The 21400-nt window shown below is 47.4% G+C and overlaps 5 protein-coding genes across 18 annotated transcripts; 2 read left to right on the forward strand and 3 right to left on the reverse strand.

The window, feature by feature from the left end:
* Positions 1-563: 563 nt before the first annotated feature.
* On the reverse strand, positions 564-4190 carry LOC4812643 (venom protease). Of its 2 annotated transcripts, none has more exons than XM_015188609.2 (7): positions 3919-4190; positions 2226-2395; positions 1839-2157; positions 1475-1771; positions 1209-1420; positions 1063-1134; positions 564-809 (listed from the first exon to the last, which is right to left on the reverse strand). In XM_015188609.2, the coding sequence occupies exons 1-7, from the start codon at positions 4004-4006 to the stop codon at positions 669-671; spliced, it is 1299 nt and encodes a 432-aa protein (XP_015044095.2). In that variant the 5' UTR covers positions 4007-4190; the 3' UTR covers positions 564-668. The 2 variants fall into 2 exon arrangements, with proteins under 2 accessions (XP_015044095.2, XP_001353032.4); XM_001352996.4 differs by having other exon boundaries at positions 2624-4190.
* A 119-nt stretch (positions 4191-4309) lies between these two features.
* Akh (Adipokinetic hormone) lies at positions 4310-5010 on the reverse strand. Its single transcript, XM_001352995.4, has 2 exons — positions 4778-5010; positions 4310-4721 (listed from the first exon to the last, which is right to left on the reverse strand). Exons 1-2 carry the CDS (start codon positions 4847-4849, stop codon positions 4542-4544), a joined length of 252 nt encoding a protein of 83 aa, XP_001353031.1. The 5' UTR covers positions 4850-5010; the 3' UTR covers positions 4310-4541.
* Positions 5011-5108: 98 nt separating this feature from the next.
* On the reverse strand, positions 5109-7697 carry Ras64B (ras-like protein 2). Its single transcript, XM_001352994.4, has 3 exons — positions 7527-7697; positions 6702-6789; positions 5109-6640 (listed from the first exon to the last, which is right to left on the reverse strand). Exons 1-3 carry the CDS (start codon positions 7605-7607, stop codon positions 6231-6233), a joined length of 579 nt encoding a protein of 192 aa, XP_001353030.1. The 5' UTR covers positions 7608-7697; the 3' UTR covers positions 5109-6230.
* An 82-nt stretch (positions 7698-7779) lies between these two features.
* RfC4 (replication factor C subunit RfC4) lies at positions 7780-9021 on the forward strand. Its single transcript, XM_001352993.4, has 2 exons — positions 7780-8050; positions 8111-9021. Exons 1-2 carry the CDS (start codon positions 7886-7888, stop codon positions 8939-8941), a joined length of 996 nt encoding a protein of 331 aa, XP_001353029.1. The 5' UTR covers positions 7780-7885; the 3' UTR covers positions 8942-9021.
* Positions 9022-10107: 1086 nt separating this feature from the next.
* ens (MAP7 domain containing protein ensconsin) lies at positions 10108-21384 on the forward strand. Of its 13 annotated transcripts, none has more exons than XM_033384413.1 (16): positions 10108-10222; positions 10950-11003; positions 11129-11308; positions 12284-12540; positions 12619-12758; positions 12905-13020; positions 13570-13818; positions 14510-14650; positions 15184-15876; positions 17182-17355; positions 17427-17599; positions 17674-18552; positions 18623-18853; positions 18912-19303; positions 19368-19528; positions 19596-21384. In XM_033384413.1, the coding sequence occupies exons 1-16, from the start codon at positions 10174-10176 to the stop codon at positions 19610-19612; spliced, it is 3906 nt and encodes a 1301-aa protein (XP_033240304.1). In that variant the 5' UTR covers positions 10108-10173; the 3' UTR covers positions 19613-21384. The 13 variants fall into 13 exon arrangements, with proteins under 13 accessions (XP_033240304.1, XP_002135621.3, XP_033240309.1 ...); XM_002135585.3 differs by having other exon boundaries at positions 15184-15552; XM_033384418.1 differs by lacking the exon at positions 15184-15876.
* Positions 21385-21400: the final 16 nt, after the last annotated feature.

Here is a 21400-nt window from a genome sequence, read left to right on the forward strand (position 1 = left end):
AGTGCGGGAATTTCCGATCGCAGTCGAAGAACTGCTCTTTTTCGGTTCCGGCTCGACAGATGACTACTTTATCAATATTTCAGCACAGCAAGCATGCCCGACATTATTTTATCCCTCCACCAGATTTTAAAGTTCTGCCCTCAAATGAACTCAGTTTATTTTATTGATTGATTCCTATCGCGAATAACACTCAATTCCTATAATACAGTCGCGCTGCTCATACATTGTTAAAGCGCTAAAAATAACGCAAGCTGAATTAAAAAAGCTATATAAAATGTATGACTATACTCGTAGAATGAATTCCCACAGGTTCCCATGCGATTTTTAGAGTTTTCCGATTTAGCATAAAAGATAACACAATATTTAATACAACAAATTGGTTGTTTTTCACGTAAGATATAGCCGGAGAAGAACCTCTCAAAGACTGTTAAGTAATATTTGAATATTGAACCTAAATCCAAAGAAGAACGACTTAGTCATGCAGATGGATATTGAGAATTTAGTTCATTTTTGTTTTCCATCACTGAGTGTAACATCAATTAAAAATAAATCAGGTGGGAACATTGAAACATGCAATTTACTGTATTCTTTATTTTAACACATATATGTATGTATCTATACCCCGCCTATACGCCCCGTTTTTTAAGTGAGCTGTTTTTGGTGCTCCCCTACCCCATTGAGATCTGCTGCCTGATCCATGGAACGTAGGAGGCGACTCTCGTATAGACCCCTGGGAAATTGGGTCGCGCACACTCATAGCCGAACGAGACGAGGCCCAGCAGGTAGAACCTATAGCCGCTGCCCTCCAGCTGAAAGTGGAACGGAAACAGATGGATAGAATGTTAGATGTTTTGGCAAATCCCAGAAATTCTCATCAACAAACAAAAACATTGTTGGCCACTGATTCAGACGTCACCGGTGCGGTGCGCAGGCAATTAGCGGCCAGACAGACCGAACCACCTTGGAGCACAAGATGTGCACAAGAGTTGGCCAAAACAGGTTCAATGACTCACTGACCAAGAGATGAGATCGGAGATGTGAGATATGAGACATGTAACTGACCTGCGGCATCATGAGTGGTCCACCGGAGTCCCCCTGGCAGGCATCAACGCTGGAGCTGCCAGCACAGATCACCTGAAAAAGGATTAATTATAGCATCCATGCTCGGTCTCTGAGGATTCCCCTGTGGAAAGGTGATTGTGGCTCACCTTGTCGCTGAATTGGACAAACCGGAACACGGACTTGTAGCTCTGCTCGCAGCTCTGACGGGCCACGATCGGCACCTGGGCATCGCGCAGAACCTGGGACGTTGGTCCCTGGTGCTTGCCGGCCCCCCAACCGGCAATGAAGGGATTCATGCCCACGAAATCTTGCTGCAGGAACTTGGCCGCTTCGGGCAGGCAGATGGGCGCTATGTTGGCTGCAGATCAATAGGGATTAGACAGAGAGAGATCAGTCACTGCTCCCCACTCACCAGTGAGAGGCGCTGTTACTCCACTCAGCTCGATTAGGGCAATGTCATTGGCAATGGACGTCAGATCGAAGCGTTCGTGGACAACAGTGCGACGGATGCGAAAGTCCATGACCCCTGCCTCGGTGGGCTTGGACAGATCGTGAGCCCCCAGGCGGACCAGAGTGAGCAGATCGTTGATGCAGTGGGCAGAGGTGATCACGTAGTGCGAGTGGATGAGGCTGCCGCCGCAGAGGAACTTCAGGGCATTCCGATTGGACTCCTCGGAGTAGCCCAGGGCGGCAATCCAGGGATAGGCTCCTGCATAAACGATGTAGAGATGTATGAAGGAGTCTCTCAGTGGAGATCAGTGGCAGGGATTGCTTGCCTCTTCGAGCCTCCTGGCCGCCCACCACGCGGTTCGAGGTGGCTCCACTGATGCCACAGACCAGCTGCTGCTGAGGCACAATCTGAGGTTGAGGTTGAGGTGGAGCCGGAGCCGGTGCTAGAGCAGGAAGATTTGGACTGGGTCTGACCTGACCTTGGCCCTGCATCGGCGGTGGTGTGGGCTGAAACACAGGTGGACTTCCGGTGGTGGTGCCGCCTCCCAGAGGCGAGAAATGAAAGAAGCCCAAGGGTGCAGTGGTGGTCACCAGTATATCCTTTCTACTCCTGCCATTTGCAGACCGATCCGAGGCACAGCAGACCTGCAGAAGAGTGGAGTGGAGTCCTTAGATCACCAACATAAGCAAGGGCATAGCCTCCCTTGGCTTACCATGAAAGTGGAGCCATCGAAGCCGCATATGGACTGGCCCAGAAACGACCGAAAGTCGTTGGAGCCTGCCGACTGGCCGACCTGGCTCTGGTACTCCTCCACCAGGTGGGAGCAGGAGGTCAGGGCCAGGCAGTTGCCCGGCCGGGAGCGAGCGTCGTAGCAGGTCTGGGCTGAAAGTACGAGCAGAGTTGGACGTGACTGTGATTGGGGATCGTGGCAGGGAATCGTCGAGAGCTTTGAGATTTGCCAATTGATTTACAGCTGTTTTGCATTTGTGATCGTTTGTGTTTATTGCATTTTTTGTGAATTTTTGTTGGATATGTGGTAGGGGTAGGGGCAGTGGTTGGAGAGGAGCGGTTAGGAGAGGATCGGGGGTGACTCTCAAAAGAGAACACGACGCCGTCGTCGACGACGACGCCGCCGCCCCGCATTGAGCGGCATGAAAACCATCATATCCGAACCGATCAGACCGGTGGCAGCCACCAGGGGCGCATTCTGGCGAGGATCGATGCAGGGGCAGTTGGGCAGCGGACGCACGCCTCCGGGCAGGCACACCAATGGCTGCGGCGGGCAGGTGGGCACGGGCAGGGTGGTTCCCGCGGTGCTAGTTGTCGTCACACCCGTTGTGGTGCTGGTAGTCGCTATTGTGGTGGAAGTGGAGGAGCTGGTGCTGCTCGTCGTGATCAGCGGTGGGGTGAAAGGTGTCTGTGGGTACGGTGGCGTTGGCTGGAACGTCGGTATCCCTGGAGGTGTGGACGGAAGAGCAGGTGGAGGCGGTATTAGTGGACCAGTCGGTGGCAGCGGAGGCAACAAAGGCGGTTGTGGCTGTGGCCACGTGTACACGGGATAGTAACCTGGCGGATACACCGGACACCATCCCTTGATGCTGGCCAGGTACGAGAGGAACGGCCAGAAGTACACCTTCACACAGAACTCTTCCAGCAGTACCATAATGCTCCTGTCTCTATGGAGAATCAATTCTCTCAATCTCCCAAGCCACGTATCCGTATCCGTGTCCGTGTCCGTGTCCGTACTGCTTGGCCAGAAGTTGGCTACTGTTCCGCCGTTGCTGTGGGCCAAGAAGTGGACCATGGTAATTCCCATAATGATTTTAATTCAATTATTTTGTGTGTTTGTGGAGCACAATTATCCAAAGAATCGTCGGATGCTCCCAAAACAATGCATGACAGGAGCGGTTCAGGTGAGATTTTGGGCCCAAAATCGAACCCAAATAAATTTAAAAGGGTCTTCTTTTAGAAAGATACTTGCTCCTTTCTATAGGACTGTATTTTGGGTTTTCTGTACCTTTCTTTCATGGCCTTAAATTTCCAACTCTTCACCGATTCATCGACATTCCACCACAATTTCAAAGCAAACAAATTCACACCGAAATGCATCGTTAATTCGGAGAGGGAATTAAAATATCTCGGCCACTGGCGCTTGACATCCGATAATAGTAGCCGCCACTCATTCCATTCCGTTTTATTCGGGGGTGGTCTGTGATTACCATTAGGTGATTCCATTTTTAGATGGCGGACATTAAGGGGCCCCCACAGATGTGTGTTGGGCTTGGAATGTTTATGTTGACACACATTAAATGAAACGACACGATTACAACTCACTTTGATCTATTGGCACGATCTCGTGGTGGATACAATACAGAACAATACTATGCACATGAGGCACAACTTACACTGGACCAATGTGAAGAGGGAAAGTCCCCAAAGCATCAATAGGGTTCTGGGAACTTTCGATTGCTGGGAGCCCCTGATCGCAGGCATTGTGGTATACGTTTTGATCCAATGAACTTCACCGTCAAACTGAACTCGTGGGCCACTGACACAACAGAACTTAAACCCTCATCCGCTGGGGGTAGCAGTCTGTGTTAATTAGAGCAATTTTCCGAATTAAACCGACTTTAATTTGAGGCATTACTTTTTTCGGATCAAACATAGCGATGAACTTGAAAAGGTGAAGGCAGGTGGCAGGTGACAGCAGGTGACAGACGATAATCGTGGTGGCTGCCTGCCCAGCGAAAGGTCAGGGAATTACCCAATTTCCAAACGATTCAATTTCAAATCGAATCAACTTTAGATGCGCTTATTTATTGATCCATCCATCAATGAAGAGAGACGGATATCAAACGGAAATTCCATTAAATCTAAATGCCGACTACGACTACCCTCGATTACGTGTGTGTATATATGGACATCGATATATATGTATAGTGTGTATATATATATATGGATTAATAGGTGGCTGTGTGTGTGTGTGTTTGTTCTTCTCGGATCGGAGCTTCAGTATTGGACCCTTCTCCTACTCGCGATGCTTGCAGTCGAGAAAGAGCTGGGCCTGCGACTGCACAAACCGAAAGATCTCGAGCAGCATTTCGTTGGAGGTCTTGCAGTTGCCCTGCTGTGGTTCAAAGAAGACGCCAGAGCTGCCGCCACCAGCACCGCCCACCGAACGCTTGCCCCAGTCGGGCGAGAATGTCAGCTGAAAGGACATGTGTTAGTGGATTCAGTGGATTCAAATATTAGCTGGATACTCACTTGACCCTCGACGCAGGCCAGCAGGAAGCAGAGCACAGCTGCAATGATGATGACTTCGCTCTTGGTGTTCATTCTGTGTTCTATGCTGGATACTGTCTTCTCTGCCGCTTTTATACCCGATTCAAACGAGACACAGACAGACAGACAGACCGACAGACGGACCACGGGAGTGGTTTCGTCCTGCGGCTAATTAATGGAGCACTTGTGGGGATTCTGATTATTTTTTGAGTGAGACGTCAATCATCGGAGTCTAGCGCCAGAAACGCATTGAAACATTCGGCTATGTGGAAGCGTTTGTGATTCTCCATGTATTTATTAGATTGCGCATATATTTAATATTAAATATATTCCATATACATATTTTTATTTATAGGCAGGTATGTATATCATTAAATAAAATAAGTTCGTTAAATTAAGCAGTGTATAGAGTTAAACGAGATTGCGGCTCGAAGCAACTGTTGCAAATACATTTGGCGATACAAAAAAAAAAACAAACAAACAAACAACACATACGAGTAGTTTAAGGACTTGATTCGGGACTGGTACAAAAATATGATTAGTTTGCAATTATGTTTAGTTAAACGAGTGACGGCTGTGCGCTTTATATAGTACAAAAGGAGCGAGCGAATAAGGGTGGTACGGCCGGAGGGGGGGAGAGGAATAGCATTTGTTTAGGCACTCAATTTGTTACAACATAATTTTGTCGGATTGTAAGCAATATATATACGTATATGCATATGTATATGTATATGTATAAATATGTACGTGTACGCGTATATTAGTAGTAAATAACAATACAAATTACAATAACACATTATTACATTTTGGCTTAATCGAAACAAGCGTTCCAACGAATGACAATCGACGATCCTGGGGGATCGGATCAGTTCGGATCGGTTTGCATACATACATCCATATATGTAAAAACAAATGGCCTTTTGCGAACCACAGTTTCTGTAATAATCATAGAAAACATTCGTCCTGTCCTTAATTGTTGTCGTTGATCCAACAAATAATATTACAAAAATATATATGTAGAAAATATATAATATATATGTATATATATATATATGTATGTATGTTATTCGTGTCTGTTTTGTGTGTTTCTGGCGTTGTATTTATAATTTTAATATGGGCTTTTGGGCATGGGCGTGTTTCTATGTCGCTTGGAGGTACGCAATTTGAGTTTCATTGTTGGGCGAGAAGCTTATTCGATTCGTTCGTTTTTGGGCAGGTAAGAAATGCACTTCGTTTTGGGGCTGCCTTACTGGTTACGTGTTACGGGGTTACTGTTGTTGGCTTTTCTGATTACCGGTTTATCGTCTTCTCAACGGAATTCATAGCTCAGTCGACGCGTTTTTAAAATTTGGTGTTATACTCGTTAATTTGTTGTTGGTGTTGCTGCTGCTGCTGCTTCCGCTGGTCACCTTGGGGGACACAGGCGCATGCATCCTTACATCATGCAGCACTTCCTTTTGCCCTTCTTCTTGTATCCCTCCTCGATGAAGGGTCGCTCGGCAATCTGGAATTTGCGCACAATCCGCACCAGCTCGTGGAAGGCCTGATCGACATTGACGCGCAGCTTGGCACTGCACTCGATATAAGGTATAATCAGGTTTCTGCTTGTGTTTTGGGCCTCCTCCAGGCCGACCTGTCGCTGGTGCTCCAGGTCGCACTTGTTGCCAACCATCAGCATGGGGAACTCGTCGCGATCCTTCACCCTCAATATCTGGCGCTGAAACTTTGGTATCTCATCGAAGCTGGAATGATCGTTGAGCGAGAATACAAGCAGAAAGCCTTCGCCGGAGCGCATGTACTGCTCGCGCATAGCACTGAACTCCTCCTGGCCAGCCGTATCCAGAACTAGAAGGGGAATATTCATTAGTTCATACATCTGATATCCTGAAGAGTCAGGATCACTTACTGTCCAATTTGGCTGGCACATCGTCGATGACGCATTGTTTCGTGTACGAGTCCTCGATGGTGGGATCGTAGTCTGTGACAAAGTAGCTCTGCAAGATGGAAAGACGAAGATAAATTAGTTTACACACAGATTTAGATTTAGATTAAGATAGACGCGTTTCTCGGTAGCTCGGTAGTCCAGCTCCCGTACCGTGTGATTTGTTTACACACAGAGACGAGACGCCACTTTTATCATCCCAAAAAGATCCAAGGCAACAAACGCACTAGTACGGGTGGGTATGCTCTATATGTTGAAGAAAATCTTCGGCGATGTATGAGTGGGGGATAGTACGTTGGAGGTGTCTGCTTGTCTGTGTGTGCATACACATATATCCGAAAGATGGAGATGACGCAAATAACTAAAAATAAATGGAAACGGGCGCGCATTGCCACATACTAGATGATGGACGGACAAAGCGACCGTGGTCGTGACCATGTCAGGCCTCAGAACGCACCGAAACGAACCGAATTGAACCGACCCCAGGCTTCTGTTCGGCGGGGCACACCCAAACGAGCGAGACTCAAACTTTTGGGGGCACCCTAGGCCCCTGTGGTTGTTTTGGGGGTGTGGCATCAACATCGAAAGAGTTTGCTGCCGCGGCGATGATCTCTACTCGAAAATATGTAGCACACGCATTTCCAAACACAGACGAACATCATCATCACCATCATCATCGTCTATTCGCTTGTTGCTTTTGCCAAAACAAGGGCCCACTTGTCGCTCCGCACCTCCCCTCTGGCTAAAGATGAGCGACGACGTCAGCAATGTTTCGCTCCAGGGCCTTACCTGTATGAACTGTATCGTTATGGCTGACTTTCCAACGCCGCCGCCACCGACGACGACCAGCTTGTACGTTTGCATCTGCATTTTTTAATTATTTTCGACTCGAATCGCCAACTAAAATCTTTTATTTTCTTCCGCACGAGCCTATCGGTAAAAACGATACAAACAGTGGACTTATCGATCAAATATACCGCCTGACCCTCAGAAATATACCGAAAATAAAAATTAGGGCTGGATCGACCGTCGATGGTTTTGCAGCCCTAATAAAATCACGTAGTGGCGCCAAGGTTGACACAGACGCCGGCATTTTTATCACGCTAGCGCAAAATCTCTATTTGCAAATTGAAAGATCGAATCGTAATATGCCTGAAGATCCGGAAACTGTTGTAGCTGAAAAGCGTACCCACTTGCCGTGGATTGAGAAGTACCGCCCCGCAAAGTTCAACGAAATCGTGGGCAATGAGGATACGGTGGCACGTCTCTCCGTCTTCGCAACGCAGGGCAATGCACCCAACATAATTATAGCCGTAAGTACACGCATTGTCACCTGCTGATTGCCCCTACTCACCGAGGAATAATGCCTGCAGGGTCCTCCTGGCGTTGGCAAGACCACGACCATTCAGTGCCTGGCCCGCATCCTGCTCGGAGACAGCTACAAGGAGGCAGTGCTGGAGCTGAATGCCTCGAACGAGCGCGGCATCGATGTGGTGCGCAACAAGATCAAGATGTTTGCCCAGCAAAAGGTGACGCTACCCAAGGGCCGTCACAAGATCGTTATCCTGGACGAGGCGGACAGCATGACGGAGGGCGCCCAGCAGGCGCTGCGTCGCACCATGGAGATCTATAGCAACACGACTCGCTTCGCCCTGGCCTGCAACACCAGCGAGAAGATCATCGAGCCGATACAGTCGCGCTGCGCCATGCTGCGCTTCACCAAGCTCTCGGATGCCCAGGTTCTGGCCAAGCTGATCGAGGTGAGCAAGTGGGAGAGTCTATCCTACGATGCGGAGGGCCTGGAGGCGGTCGTCTTCACTGCCCAGGGAGACATGCGACAGGGTCTCAACAATCTGCAGGCCACTGCACAGGGATATGGCAACATTACCATGGAGAACGTGTTCAAGGTGTGCGATGAGCCGCATCCCAAGTTGCTGGAGGAAATGCTGCAGCACTGTGCCGTAAATGACATTCACAAGGCCTACAAGATACTGGCCAAGCTGTGGAGCCTCGGCTACTCCCCGGAGGACATTATTGGTAACATATTTCGCGTCTGCAAGCGACTGAATCTCGATGAGCAGATGAAGCTGAACTTCATTCGCGAGATCGGCATTACACACATGAAGATCGTCGATGGCATCAATACCCTGTTACAGCTCACGGCTCTGCTGGCCCGTCTTTGCATCGTGTCCGAGTCCCACTAGTTCCCAAAAGGACCATTAGTTGTAAAATATTAAATTTAATAAGTATCTATAAATAAATCTGAATAAGATAGATCAGTTGATACGCAAAGAAAAATAATTCCCTAAGTAAACTTGGCTGCAAGCCTGATACAGTGACTTAGAAACGGCCTCTCAAACGATTCCACTTGGGCGTGCAGCTCTAGAGATTATCCAGCCGATTTCCAGTTCAGATTTATCAGTTTATTTATTTCAGTTTATTTATCTGTATAAATGGAGGGGGTATAAATGGATTAAGTTCGTTCAATAATAAACAAAACGTGACCGTCGAAATTGAGTTTTAGGTATATTTACGGTATTTTTCATAAATTCTTGTCTAGTATTAATTCGGTCTCAGCAATATGTCTTAATTCCATTCATTACGTTTTTTACTGTTGGGAAAAGGATATTATAGAATTGAGGAAATGTTTGTCCTCCCAGTCTCCAATGAATGCAGAAACTAGTCAGCATCTGGTTTAAAGCTATCTCAACGAAAATTTTCAGCTTGCAGAGACCAAGAATAGGGATCGGGACTTAGATATATCCACAGCAAACTGATCTAATGCATTAATAAATGAAAACCATGTCAACCTGAGAAAATGCATTATCCATTATGTTTCAAAGTTGCTTGGAAAACAGAATTTTAATTGTAGGTTAAGGATAGTGGGTATACAAATGTTCATACTCATAGCTGATACCGGTTGACCAGAAACAATGACGTAACATTTCAAGATCACTTACGTATCATCCGTCCACCCTTACGTTAATGGTATTATTTCTTGTTGACGTTTTTGCTTAAACCTTACTTTAGACTTAAAAGTAGTCATTCTTGTAGAAAATTAATAGATCAATCGGATTACATTTTGTGTTCTGGGCAGAGGGTCCTGCCTAGCAAGTAATATTCAACCGAATATCAAAATAAAGGAATGTGAGTTCATGGGCACAGAACGATTAACCCATTGTTGACTCTTGGGTACTTTAATACATTTCACAAAAATGATACAACTTGAAGAACTTTAGCGTAAAAGATGTAAAAGATAACGTGGTCATTTCTCTTTCAGTAAAAAGAAAGGGTGGATCTTCAAGAAGAATTTAAAAACAGTATTATTTCCCGTGGGTGAACTCAAGTTGTTCACCTGTTTAAATAGAGGGGGTTCAGTGGGTTAAGTGGATAAATCTGCGGTCACACTGATCGACATTTGCAGCGCTTAAGAAATATGGCGAGTCTTGGGGGCCAACACGAAAATTATTCGAATAATCCAGAAGGTACGCATTAAAAATTGGCCAAACATATTCCCAATCAAAGGATATGCCTGTGCGCGAAAACGGATAGTGAAAAACCCCCCGGAGAATCGCGTAATGAGTCGTTTTAAGCCTCTAAAAATTGTTGGTCGACTGCGCAGCGAACGCAGGCAAACGGCACTCACACCAAAGCCAAAGCAAACGATGTGAAAAAACTAAGAAGCCAGAAGTAGAAGTGCTTGCCCCCCTCATATGGGTGAAATTTTTTTCCCGTGTGTTCTATGTGCTTGTTGTGCCTTTCCCCCAAACCCGTCAACCGGAGTTTGAGTTTATAAATAAGTTCATGTTTCCAGAGGAATACATTTTTCTGCCTCCCTGCCACTGCCGCCGCTGCTGCTGCTGCTGCTGATGTCGCTCTGCCTCTGCCATCGTAGTCGTCGCTTCGTCATCGTGTTGGCCAGCAGCTGCGCTGCAGCTGAGGCGTTTGTTTGTGTGCGTTTGTCCGTCCTCTCGTCCGCCCATCCGCCAAATGCGTGTTTTCTGGCTACAAGTGCAAAACAGAAGCCAATTGATTTTCCTACCCGTATTCCATTCGTTTCGTTTTCTTCGTGTCTCCTTCGAGTAAGTGCCGTGCCATTGTTTGGGGAAATCGTGTGGGAAATTCGGGGACTGCAGGGGTAATGGGGATCGAACCGAACCGAGCCCCGAATGAGCTTCAAATCATCGAATCAAACCATTTCTTTACTTTCAGTGGAACACACATCTAAACGAGCCGAAAGCCGCGAGGGCAGCGCCGAGCGAAAAGGTAAAGCTTTTACTTTGTTTATCTCTCACTTGTTACATAAAATTGGCACAGACTTCATATAGACATCGCACACGACACAAAGCACTCATTTATCTCTATATACAAAACATATAATCCACTCTCAGCACCACGTCCACATACTGGGCCGACAGCCCACGCACCCGTACCCGCACTCACATCCACCGCACCTGCCGCCGCCGCCGCCGCCACCATGCCAGCGGAGATCTCAAGCTGCAGCCCCGGCAACAGTCTGCACTGGTTTGCTCAGGTGGGCGGCAGCAGCAGCAACGAAGATGACTCTCAAGGTAGTTTACATTCCATCGAGGGCGCCCTCGATGGCATTGGTGCCTATGCCCTCCGTCTGCTTGTAGTCCTGCCTTTCCTGTTCCTCCTGTTTGCGGCATGATCTCACGAATAAACGGACCCCAAGAGACTACTACTATAAGGAGGTTATCTAGGCATAAAGCATGAAAATTCCCCTCCCAAAAATCTGACTGCGACCTTGGTCGCTGATAAGTGTTCTCCCCACGACCTTTCTTTGGGGCTGAGATTGACATGCTGTGCATTTGGTTCCTTCCTATTTATGGTAATTACGTCATGGAATTCCAATAGTATCTGGCAACCGATAAGGCGATAAGGTCTCCTCCTCCATCGGAAATAGTGGTCGATTATAATGCTTGGAATTGGCACTGGAACTTGGAACTTTCATTCCTGCCGCCTGCCCTGCCTCTTCTGCTCGTTTTCTCGCCTCTGCCTCTGCCTCAGCCTCAATGTCATTTTAATATATCACAAAAATGTTTGCTTTGCAGGCACAGTTTTCTTTGCTTCCCATTTGTTGCCTTTTTTGCACATAGGCAAATGTTTCAGGGGCGGAATGGGAGTGGCGCGCCTGCGGGGGTGTACGATTCGTCTCTGTTTCATGTGTGCGTGCCATTTGTTATTGTTTTGTTGTATGTGTAGTGTAATGTACATAGTTCCATTCCATGTTAGTTTGTCAATTGACCCACAAACAGCCAGCCAGCCAGCGTACATCGTCGATGACGTCAGGCACCCCTTGTAAATAATATACCGGCAACAAATGGCACAAACAACAAAAACAACAACAAAAAACCGAAAAAAGAGAACAAGATTTTGTTTTTTATTGATTTGTGGCCGTCCACAGGTAGCACATCTCCAATTTTATTTGCCTGCCAATTCCGTGTGTTTGTTCAATTTTATGTTTAACATTCATCAGCATCTAAAAATATAGCAAACTTAATAATTAATCCGAACTTTTGTAGTGTCCAAAGATCGAGAGGAGAAGCTGAAATATGCACGCGACCGCCAGAATGAGGAGAGACAGAAAAAGATCGAGGAGCTGAGGGCCCAGGCAGAGGCGGCCCAAAGGTATCGCGAACAAAAGGAGGAGGAACGCCGGCGACGCATCGAGGAGATACGCGTCCGCGACACAGAGAAACGCCACCAGGTGGAGGAGCGCAAAAAGGCCATCATTGAGGCCGAGAAGGAGCGTCGCGAGTACATACTTAAGAAGAATCAGGTGCGTCTCGGTCTCTTCTGTCTGCCCCAAAACGATCTGTGATTTGTCATTTGTGATCTGTGATTTGTGATCCCACAGGAACGTGAATCCCGAATAGAGGTTAAGAGGAGGGACAGAAACTCAATTGGTTTTGCTTTTGGCTCGTCGACGCCCCGTCTGCTGGATGTGCCTGCGGATTATGGTCTTGTATCGCCCAGTGCCTTTTGGGGTCAGCGAAGGTAGGGGTTTTGGTAGTGGAAGTGGCCAAAGTGAAACTACGCTTTGGCAAAACGAAAGCGAAAGATCACATCTAATGCCAAATATGGCGAAACGAGAGTTCTAATGTGCTAATGTCTCCATTCCGTTTTCCCCATTCCCTTTTTAGATCTACATCGATATCGAACGTAGCGGGCGCCTCGCTCACACGTCGAAGTTCCGAGCGAGAACTTGCCGACAGTGGTGCTAAGAAGCGTGCCTCCTCCTCCACGGACAGACACGATGGTGAGTCACGAAACGGTGCACGCGAACGCTGCACTGCCCCCAGCAAAAGACACATACCGTGGAACACTCCAGAGACCCAAAAAAACACACCCTCCCACACACACACACTCACACAAACACACACACTCTCACACATAATGAGATTACATTTTATTTTGCAGTTATTACCTTAGAACAAATTGTAATAATTCTTGTGTTTCGACAAGCTCTCAGTGTGTGAAACCCCCTAAACTAGATACTCCTGCAATCTATCTATGATATATTATGCATCACTGTACCCCCACTGTACCCGCCCCGTACATGTGATACACCCCACCCCCCTGAGCCCCACACCCCACAGAGAATTCTAACACCCGGCACGATCACCTTATTGTTTTCTCTTTTTGTTTTTTCTATTCCTTACTACTTTTGTTTTCGAATACTCTCTTTATTCGTATGATTTGCACCTAAAAGCAACAACAGTTTTCACACACCTCTGTAACCGATCACTTTTCTCTCTGTAACAAAAAAAAAACAAAATCAACAAAAAACCGAAAAAATCATCATCAGATCATCGCCGAAAGTCTTCGTCCATGTATGAGGTGTTCAATTGGGGCTATTCCAATGATGAGCCGCCCAAGCGGTTCTCCCTGTCCATAGCCGGTGGCGACATCAATATCGATGGGCCGCCCACTAGCAAACAAACAGCGCACAGACCCCATACGACAACAACAGCAACAACAGCAACAGCAACAAGCACCACAGCTGCAAGCCACCACAACAACAACAACAACAACTTCCATAACTCGTATCGTAAGGGTGAGGGTTCTACTACTCTTTGAGACTACTCTTGTTCCTTGCTCTCTCCCGTTTGTTAACCCATGTTCATGTTCCGTCTCCAATTATTGTTTTCTTTTATGCCCTAACCGTAGCCGTAACCCTAGCCCTAACCCTAACCCCAACCCCGAATAACCCCCCACCGTAACAAGCCGTAAGCTCGCAACTCTTTGTCTCTACCCCCACGTAACCATGGCATGTCTTAGAGCCTCAGTTTTGCATGATATGATGTATGCCTCCTCCAATAATTCCAATTTGTACAGAAATCAAACCAAACCAAACCCAACCCCTCCGTGCCTTGCCTAGTTTTGCCCTCTGTGCTGCCGCTCTAACCCTTAGAGAGAAGCATCAGAAACAAAAGCAGCAGCCTTAGCCTTAGCCCTCTAAACAGATCTCTGAACGTACATATTTAGATACTTCTCAGCATGGTTGTTTGTTTCCTTATGGGAAAACGTATACACATTCGTGAATTCAATAATTCTCTATTGGAATCGGTGTAAACGCTTTCTCTTTAAGCTATTTTTGCCAGCTTTTGGTTTCTCTTGTTGCTAGAAAATAAGTTTTGTTTTTCTGTAAGCGCAGAAACTTTGAAAATCGTTGTATCCAAAAATCAAAAAAATCAAAAATTCAAAAATGCAAAATCAAAAACCAAAAACACAACAAAATATTACAGAAGATAGCGTTGACACATCACCCATCGTGTTCCGAAGCGTTTACCGCAGGAAAACGGACCTCATGCCGACAATACCCAGCCCCCGAGACGGGCATTACGGCTCGCGCAGCTCCCTGAGCACCACGCCAGCCAGAACCCCAGGTAAGACCGACTCAGCGGATACCATCCATCGATCATTACAACCCACACATACATGCATATACAAACATAATCATCCCAGCGATCAGCCTCCTCCTCATTGTCCAGCTACGCTACTCATCATATGATCAGCCTCATTCGGTTAGCCCATTGCGTAGGTGCCAGATTCCAGTTTCCAGTTCCAATGGTCCAGTTCTGTTCCCCCGACTGTATTTTAGTGGTTCCTTGCTTAGTCAGAGAATGGATATGATACGATATGATATGATATGCAAGAAGAGGGAAATCCTGCCTGCACACGCTGTTGAGGCACCTACACTTACACCCACACACACACACACACACACACCTTAATAAACACACAGATTTCTCACACCATTTTGTAGAGCAGCTTGTCCCACATATGTTTTGTGCCGTCTCCTGTATATATATATATGTACATGTATATAGCTTATAAGTATAGCTAGGATAAGGATCCAGCAGCGAGACTCTCTGATTCATGAACCAACTTCAAATTTCAACTTTCAACTGAATCGCAGGACGGGCCTACTCCATGAACCGCTTGGACCAGCTGGCCCAGCCCATACGCCGCAACGGGGAGCATGTCCGAGCCATACTGGAGCGGGAGCGGCGCGAGAGCGAACTGGAGATGCTCGATGAGACGGCCTCGCTGGGGGGCGTGGGTCGGCGCATTCATGCCGCCGGCTCCACGGCACGCTCTCGGCGGGCAGGCAGCGCTGGCAGCGGCAGTTCGAGTGCCACCGGCATCATGTCCCGGAGCATGACCCACCTGGCAGGTGGTGGCAGTGTCGGTGGGCAGCGGGACCGGGATCGCGGAAAGTATTCGCTGGGCGGCGGCATCTCGACCAGCTTCCGGCCGTTGGGCAGTGCCGGGCAGCGTGACTCCAGTAAGAGCATGACACAGATAAGCAACCACAGTTCGTGGTCGGCATATGGCACTACACCACCACCACCCCACAACCACCACAACCAGCACCGACAGTCCACACTTGGCTTGCAAACTGCAGCAACTAAAAAATATCTTCAATCATCATTTGCCTCATCCTCCGCATCCTACTCCTACTCGAACGCCTCGACCAGGCGGCCAGGCCATGGCCATGGCCACCAGCAGCAGCAATATGCGACTTCTACTAACCCCTACCACCGTTGTCTCGATTTCGATCCCAACTCATTGTTGCTCATGAACTCTTCTAGTTTGTTAGTGAATGCAGGTGTGTGCGATTAAAAAACCAACTACATACCAACAACCATAGAACCCCACAACTCAGCCACAAAACAACAAAAGCCACAACCACACTCCCTATGCCACTACGCCACACACAAACACACACACACATAATACTCTTCTAATCGCGGCTGGCGTTGTAGTCATTTATCTACCCATTTACCCGAATACTTACTATTTACCGATAGCACACAACAATTGGCTAACTTGAACTTTCACCCCACTCGACCATAGCACAGCACAGCACAAAAACCACTACACACTACACACGTACACTTTTGGTTATCCCGTAGATCCATAGAAGACATACATACATACGCAGAACGACCGATGAGAGAGAGAAAGAGAGAGAGAGGTTTTCTCAAGTTCATTTGAGCAGCAATTTTGTGATCCCATTTCATTTCATTGCATTGCAAGCAGCCATCAAGACGTGCGTTTCAAATGTGAAGATTCTATGGCTTAGATCTGTAGATCTGCTTTGCCCTAGATCCATTCTGTAAGCAGATTAAATTCTCTGCAAGTTTTCATTCAAGAACATGTAATGCGATTGCAGACCCAATTCGAGCTACTGCCACTATTCGTGTAGAATGTCTTCCTGAAACGCACTAGACACTGTCCAGTCTGCATTCATTTCCTATTTGTGTGGCATCTGTTCTACCATCCACATGTACTTCTTTATGCACCGATCTGCCATGTGTTTTATTGGGTCCATATTGTTTGCTGAGTGTCGCCATTTGTCGGTCGTTTCGTTCGTATGTTCGCATAGTTAAGCATCCTTTGGAGATCCCCTCTAGAAATGGTTAAGCGGAACATTCATTTACCCACATACATATATACATATTGTTACTATTATTATTACCATTACTATTACTATTATATTTTGGCCGTCATTTAACATTGTAATCATACCCATTATATTATTATAAACACAACACTTGGGTTAGGCATTGGTACTATTATTTCATCCTGGTCCTTGGTATATTTACTCGTATATATTTTGTGTGTCTCGCTCGCTCAGTGTGTCCCCCCGTTCCCCCCGATTGGATCCTTTGTCTGTTGGTTCTTTGTTTAACTTGTGTCTCAAATTGGTTTTGTGTGACTTTCCTTTTCCCCCAATCAAACCCCCAACCAAACCAACCACCCACACTATAACAACCAACTCTGGTGACGGTCACAATGCACAAAGCAGCTTGGTTTGCTGATCATCCATACTGACACACCGCCCACTCACTGACTCCCTGAGAGACGTCTCTCATCTAGCACTGACTCTAAACGCATATCGATTCTGTAGGCTCGCGATCGGGAAATGCCACGCCAGGCGGACACTATAACAACTCAAGGCCCGGCAGCGCCATGTCCACCTCGACGACTATGTCCACGTCTGGCTTTGTGCCCAGACGGCCTGCAACGGCGCCACGCAAGCCCAGGCCGGCCAGCATTGCCGGCACCGGCATGTCCCTAGAAGGTGAGTTGAGTTCACACACACAAGAGGGTAAAGAGTCGTCTTTGCTAACCTGTCTTGCCAACTCCCTGCAGAGATCAACAAACTGAAGAAGGATCACAAGCCGCCTGTGAAGACAACAGCAGCCGCCTCACCATCCGCACAAACGACCCCCAAACGAACTGCAAACATGATGTCCACCTCCCTGATCGTGACCTCCAGCTCATCTCGATTGAACAGTGCCGAGAAGAAGACGCCTTCGAAAAGGGTAAGCGCCCAATCATTCACAGACTCGCACTTAAGGGATTGATCCTCATTCAATTATTCCTCTTGCCCTTCCAGGAACCCTTGGTGCCGAAGGCGGCATCTGCCTCCAAGGCTCTGTCGAGTCGCACTGCCAGCTCGGAGCGTATAAGCAGGATCAGCAGCAAGGAGCCGAAAACCAAGGATACCTCTGCCATGAGCAGGTCCATGATTGTGGCCAGCAGCAGCAACAGCAGCACCTCCACAACTACCACCACAAAAGTGGCCTCAGCAGCGCCTGCTCCTGCTCCAGCCCCAGCCCCAGCTCCAGCTCCAGTTACAGTTCCCGAGCTCCAAAACGGGGTGGCCAAGGAGGCAGAAAAGACTCACGCAGAGGTGCCAGTTCCTACGGATGTGGCCGCCCCTGCTCTCGCTGTAAGCAAGGCGGAAAAGGAGGCACTAAACTCCGTTAAGACGGAGGAGGTTTCCAGGCAGGAGGAGGAACAGAGTGTGCTCGTGCAGGTGCCGCCAGAGGCCCTAGTTACCTCTGTGAATGTGGAGGAAAAGGCCGACGAGGGCACTGAGAAGGAGGAGCTGCCCAGGCAACCGCTGGAGCCTCAAGCTGCCCCCAAGAAGCCGTCGCGCAGCAAGGAGAACTCTGAGGTGCGCGAGCTGACTCCGCCTGCAGCGAATTCCGGCGGCGATGGCACTGACTTGATGACAGCATCGATGATGGCCAAGAAGATCACGACCGAGGAGCAGGCCAAGGCCGCCCTTGCCGAAAGACGACGACTGGCCCGCGAGGAGGCCGAACGACAGGCGGAATTAGAGCGCCAACGACTCGAAGCCGAACGCCTGGCCGAAATCAAGGCCCAGGAGGAGGAAGCCGAACGCCAACGTCTGTTCGAGGAGGAGTCCACACGCCTGGCCGAGGAACAGAGGCGCGGCGAGGAGGAGCGTCTGCGCATCGCAATCGAGGTAAGGGAACGCACACGTGCAGGGGTGCGTGGAAGCCTATTAATCATTTGTCTTGTCTCTCCCTCTTCAGGAAGCCCAACAGCGGGAGGAGGAGGAGCAGCGCAAACGCGAGGAGGAGGAAAAACAGCGCGTGGAGCGCGAGGAGGCCGAAAAGAAGGCCAAGGAGGAGGCAGAAAAGCAGCGTGTCGAGGTGGCCGAGCGCCTCAAGCGCGAGGAGAAGGAGCGTGAAGAGCGACGCAAGCGCGTCGAAGCGATTATGTCACGCACCCGCAAGGCCGGAGCCGCGGCTACTCCCTCTAAGGTGGTAATTCCGCCAGGAGACAAGAGAGTTCTGCCAACTAACTCTCAATTCTTTGCAGGAATCCAACGATAAGGCAGCCCCCGCGGCTGCAACGGAGACAACCCCCGCTGATGGCAGCAGCAGCAGCGACAGCAACAGTGTCAGCGGTAGCAGCAACAATTCTGCCGGTGGATCGCCCAGCACTGCAATGGCCACAGTGACAGTGGCCGGCTCGGAGGCACCTCCCAACAGCCAACAGGCGATATACGAGCAATCGGTGCTAGACAAGGAGAACTCACTGATCAACAGCTTCTCCACAATGATCATTGACGAGAACGCCAAAAACCTGCAGCAGCATCAGCAGGTGAGCAACGGCAAGCTGCTGGCGGACTTTGATGGCAGCAGCAACACCACCACCACAGCGGTGGCCAACGGCAATGGTGGCCATTTCGAGAATGTGAACAACAAGAAGTGAGTGGCGTATGTAAGAAACTGTCGATCCATCCATTACTAATCCAATCCATTTGATCTGCAGCGACATCAATCTGCTGCAGGATGCCGTCACTCCGGCCGCCACGCAGCTGATCGACCTGAGCATCGAGTCACAAGATCTACACCTGAACAACAATAACAGCTTGCTGACGAGCACAGCGGCAACCACCACGCTAGTCACTGCTGATAGTCACGAGAATAAAGGTTCAGTCCCCGCCCCCCTTTCAGTACTCAGAACTCTCGACTAACCAGAAACTATCTCTCTCTGCAGATATATCGTTGCTGTGAATTGGATGAGGAAACCAAAACCTGATTGTTTTCTAAACCTAAATCTTGATATAGCTAAATGTGTGTGGAGTTGGGAGTATTTATTCATAGGAAGAGATCTATATAGGAATGCGACAAATTATGGTTACTACTGAAAACAGGAAAACATAAAAGCTTATAAAAACCTATATATATATATAAATATATATATATATATATATATATATAAACATACATACATTATATAGATAGAAGGAGAATCAGAATTGAGAGCATGTGAGTGAAGAATGATTAAGAAATGTGGAGCAGCTGCACGTAAATCTAGTTAAGAACTAAGACAACCCCTAAAAGAGATATGAAAAGAGCAAAGAGAGAGAGTATATATGTATGTGAGAAAGAGAAGAGGGATCCTCCCCTCCAGTCCCCGCGCCCAGAGTTCGGGGATCGATCGTTTGCGAAGCAATTCAATATCAAAGAAATCTGTTTGTGAAGCACTACAGCTAAGGCTAAGGATAAAGGATAACGAAAATGAACATTTGATGCAATTTCCGATTCGTTTCGAGCTAATTTAATTACGAAATCGCTTCAAAAGTCGCAAGTGCATGCTTACACCGGAGTATAACTTGAGCAGAGACGCCGACGGGCAGCGTATATAATTGCAAATTATATAACAAATTAGTAGACAAAACCCTAGTTTAAACAACTATGCGAGATTCCCCGAGCGAGCAAAACGAAGATGCGGCATACAGACAGGGTACGGTGTATGCGGTGTACCCCACGCAGAGAGTAAGCCCCAAGATCACCAAGGTCCCCATGCAATACATACCACTGCTCATATGAAGGAGAGGCCCCTCCCTTCCCGCCGCAATTTTTTTTTGCCCTTCTTTTTTGCACAGTTGTTCTGTAAGTTAAGTTTATTACACGTTGAGCCAACGAATCGTGCGGTATTATTTATTACAAACTAACAAACAAAACAAAAAACATAGAGAAACAACAAATTCAATTGAAATTATTTGCTGATACTGTTTTGTAGGCAATCCATCCCCAAATGGATCCGTCAATCAGATATATAGGTAGTCTATAACACACACACACCACACCCCACACACAAGATATATGAACACTGTAATCAGAGATATCAGTGCTTGATATACCAACACACACACACACACACGCCTAGGTCTAATGGAATGAGGAGGGAGTCCTGTACGATGTTGTACTATTTTTTGTAGTAGGAGTCGAAAATCTGATTATGCTTATGTCACCCTTTTTTATTATAGTAAAAGTTCTCTGTATATTATCTATTTTGCGTCTACGTATATATTTTTTGGTATCACATTTTTTTATATATACACATTTATATTTGTAATTGTATTTATCCATGTGCAAAAATAAATTATGATTATTTTTTAAAGAGTCTTCATCGTCGTCCCCCTCGTACTTGTCCTCCTCCCGTCAACTGTCTTGAAGAATCGGAATCAGAAGACGAAGACGAAGCATGCAAAACTGATTGTAAAAATAAAAAAAAGAAGAAACCAATTTATATAGTATATAATGATGAATCATCCCATAGTCTATATCACTCACACACGCACACACACACACACGCAGGCTGTGTGTGCGTGTGTGCCACACCCACTTGTATCTGAGCGTAAGGGCCTTAAAAATATGTAGGATCTGCATCGATATAGACAGATCGATGGAAGGGAAAGTCGTAAGAGCATCCAATTTGAGTGTTTCGCATGTGGAAACCCAACCCAACCCGTTAATAGATTAAAAATAATATAATATAATATAATAATGGCAATA

The sequence above is a fragment of the Drosophila pseudoobscura genome, chromosome X (genome assembly GCF_009870125.1).
Source record: "Drosophila pseudoobscura strain MV-25-SWS-2005 chromosome X, UCI_Dpse_MV25, whole genome shotgun sequence".
NCBI classification, from domain to species: Eukaryota; Metazoa; Arthropoda; class Insecta; order Diptera; family Drosophilidae; genus Drosophila; species Drosophila pseudoobscura.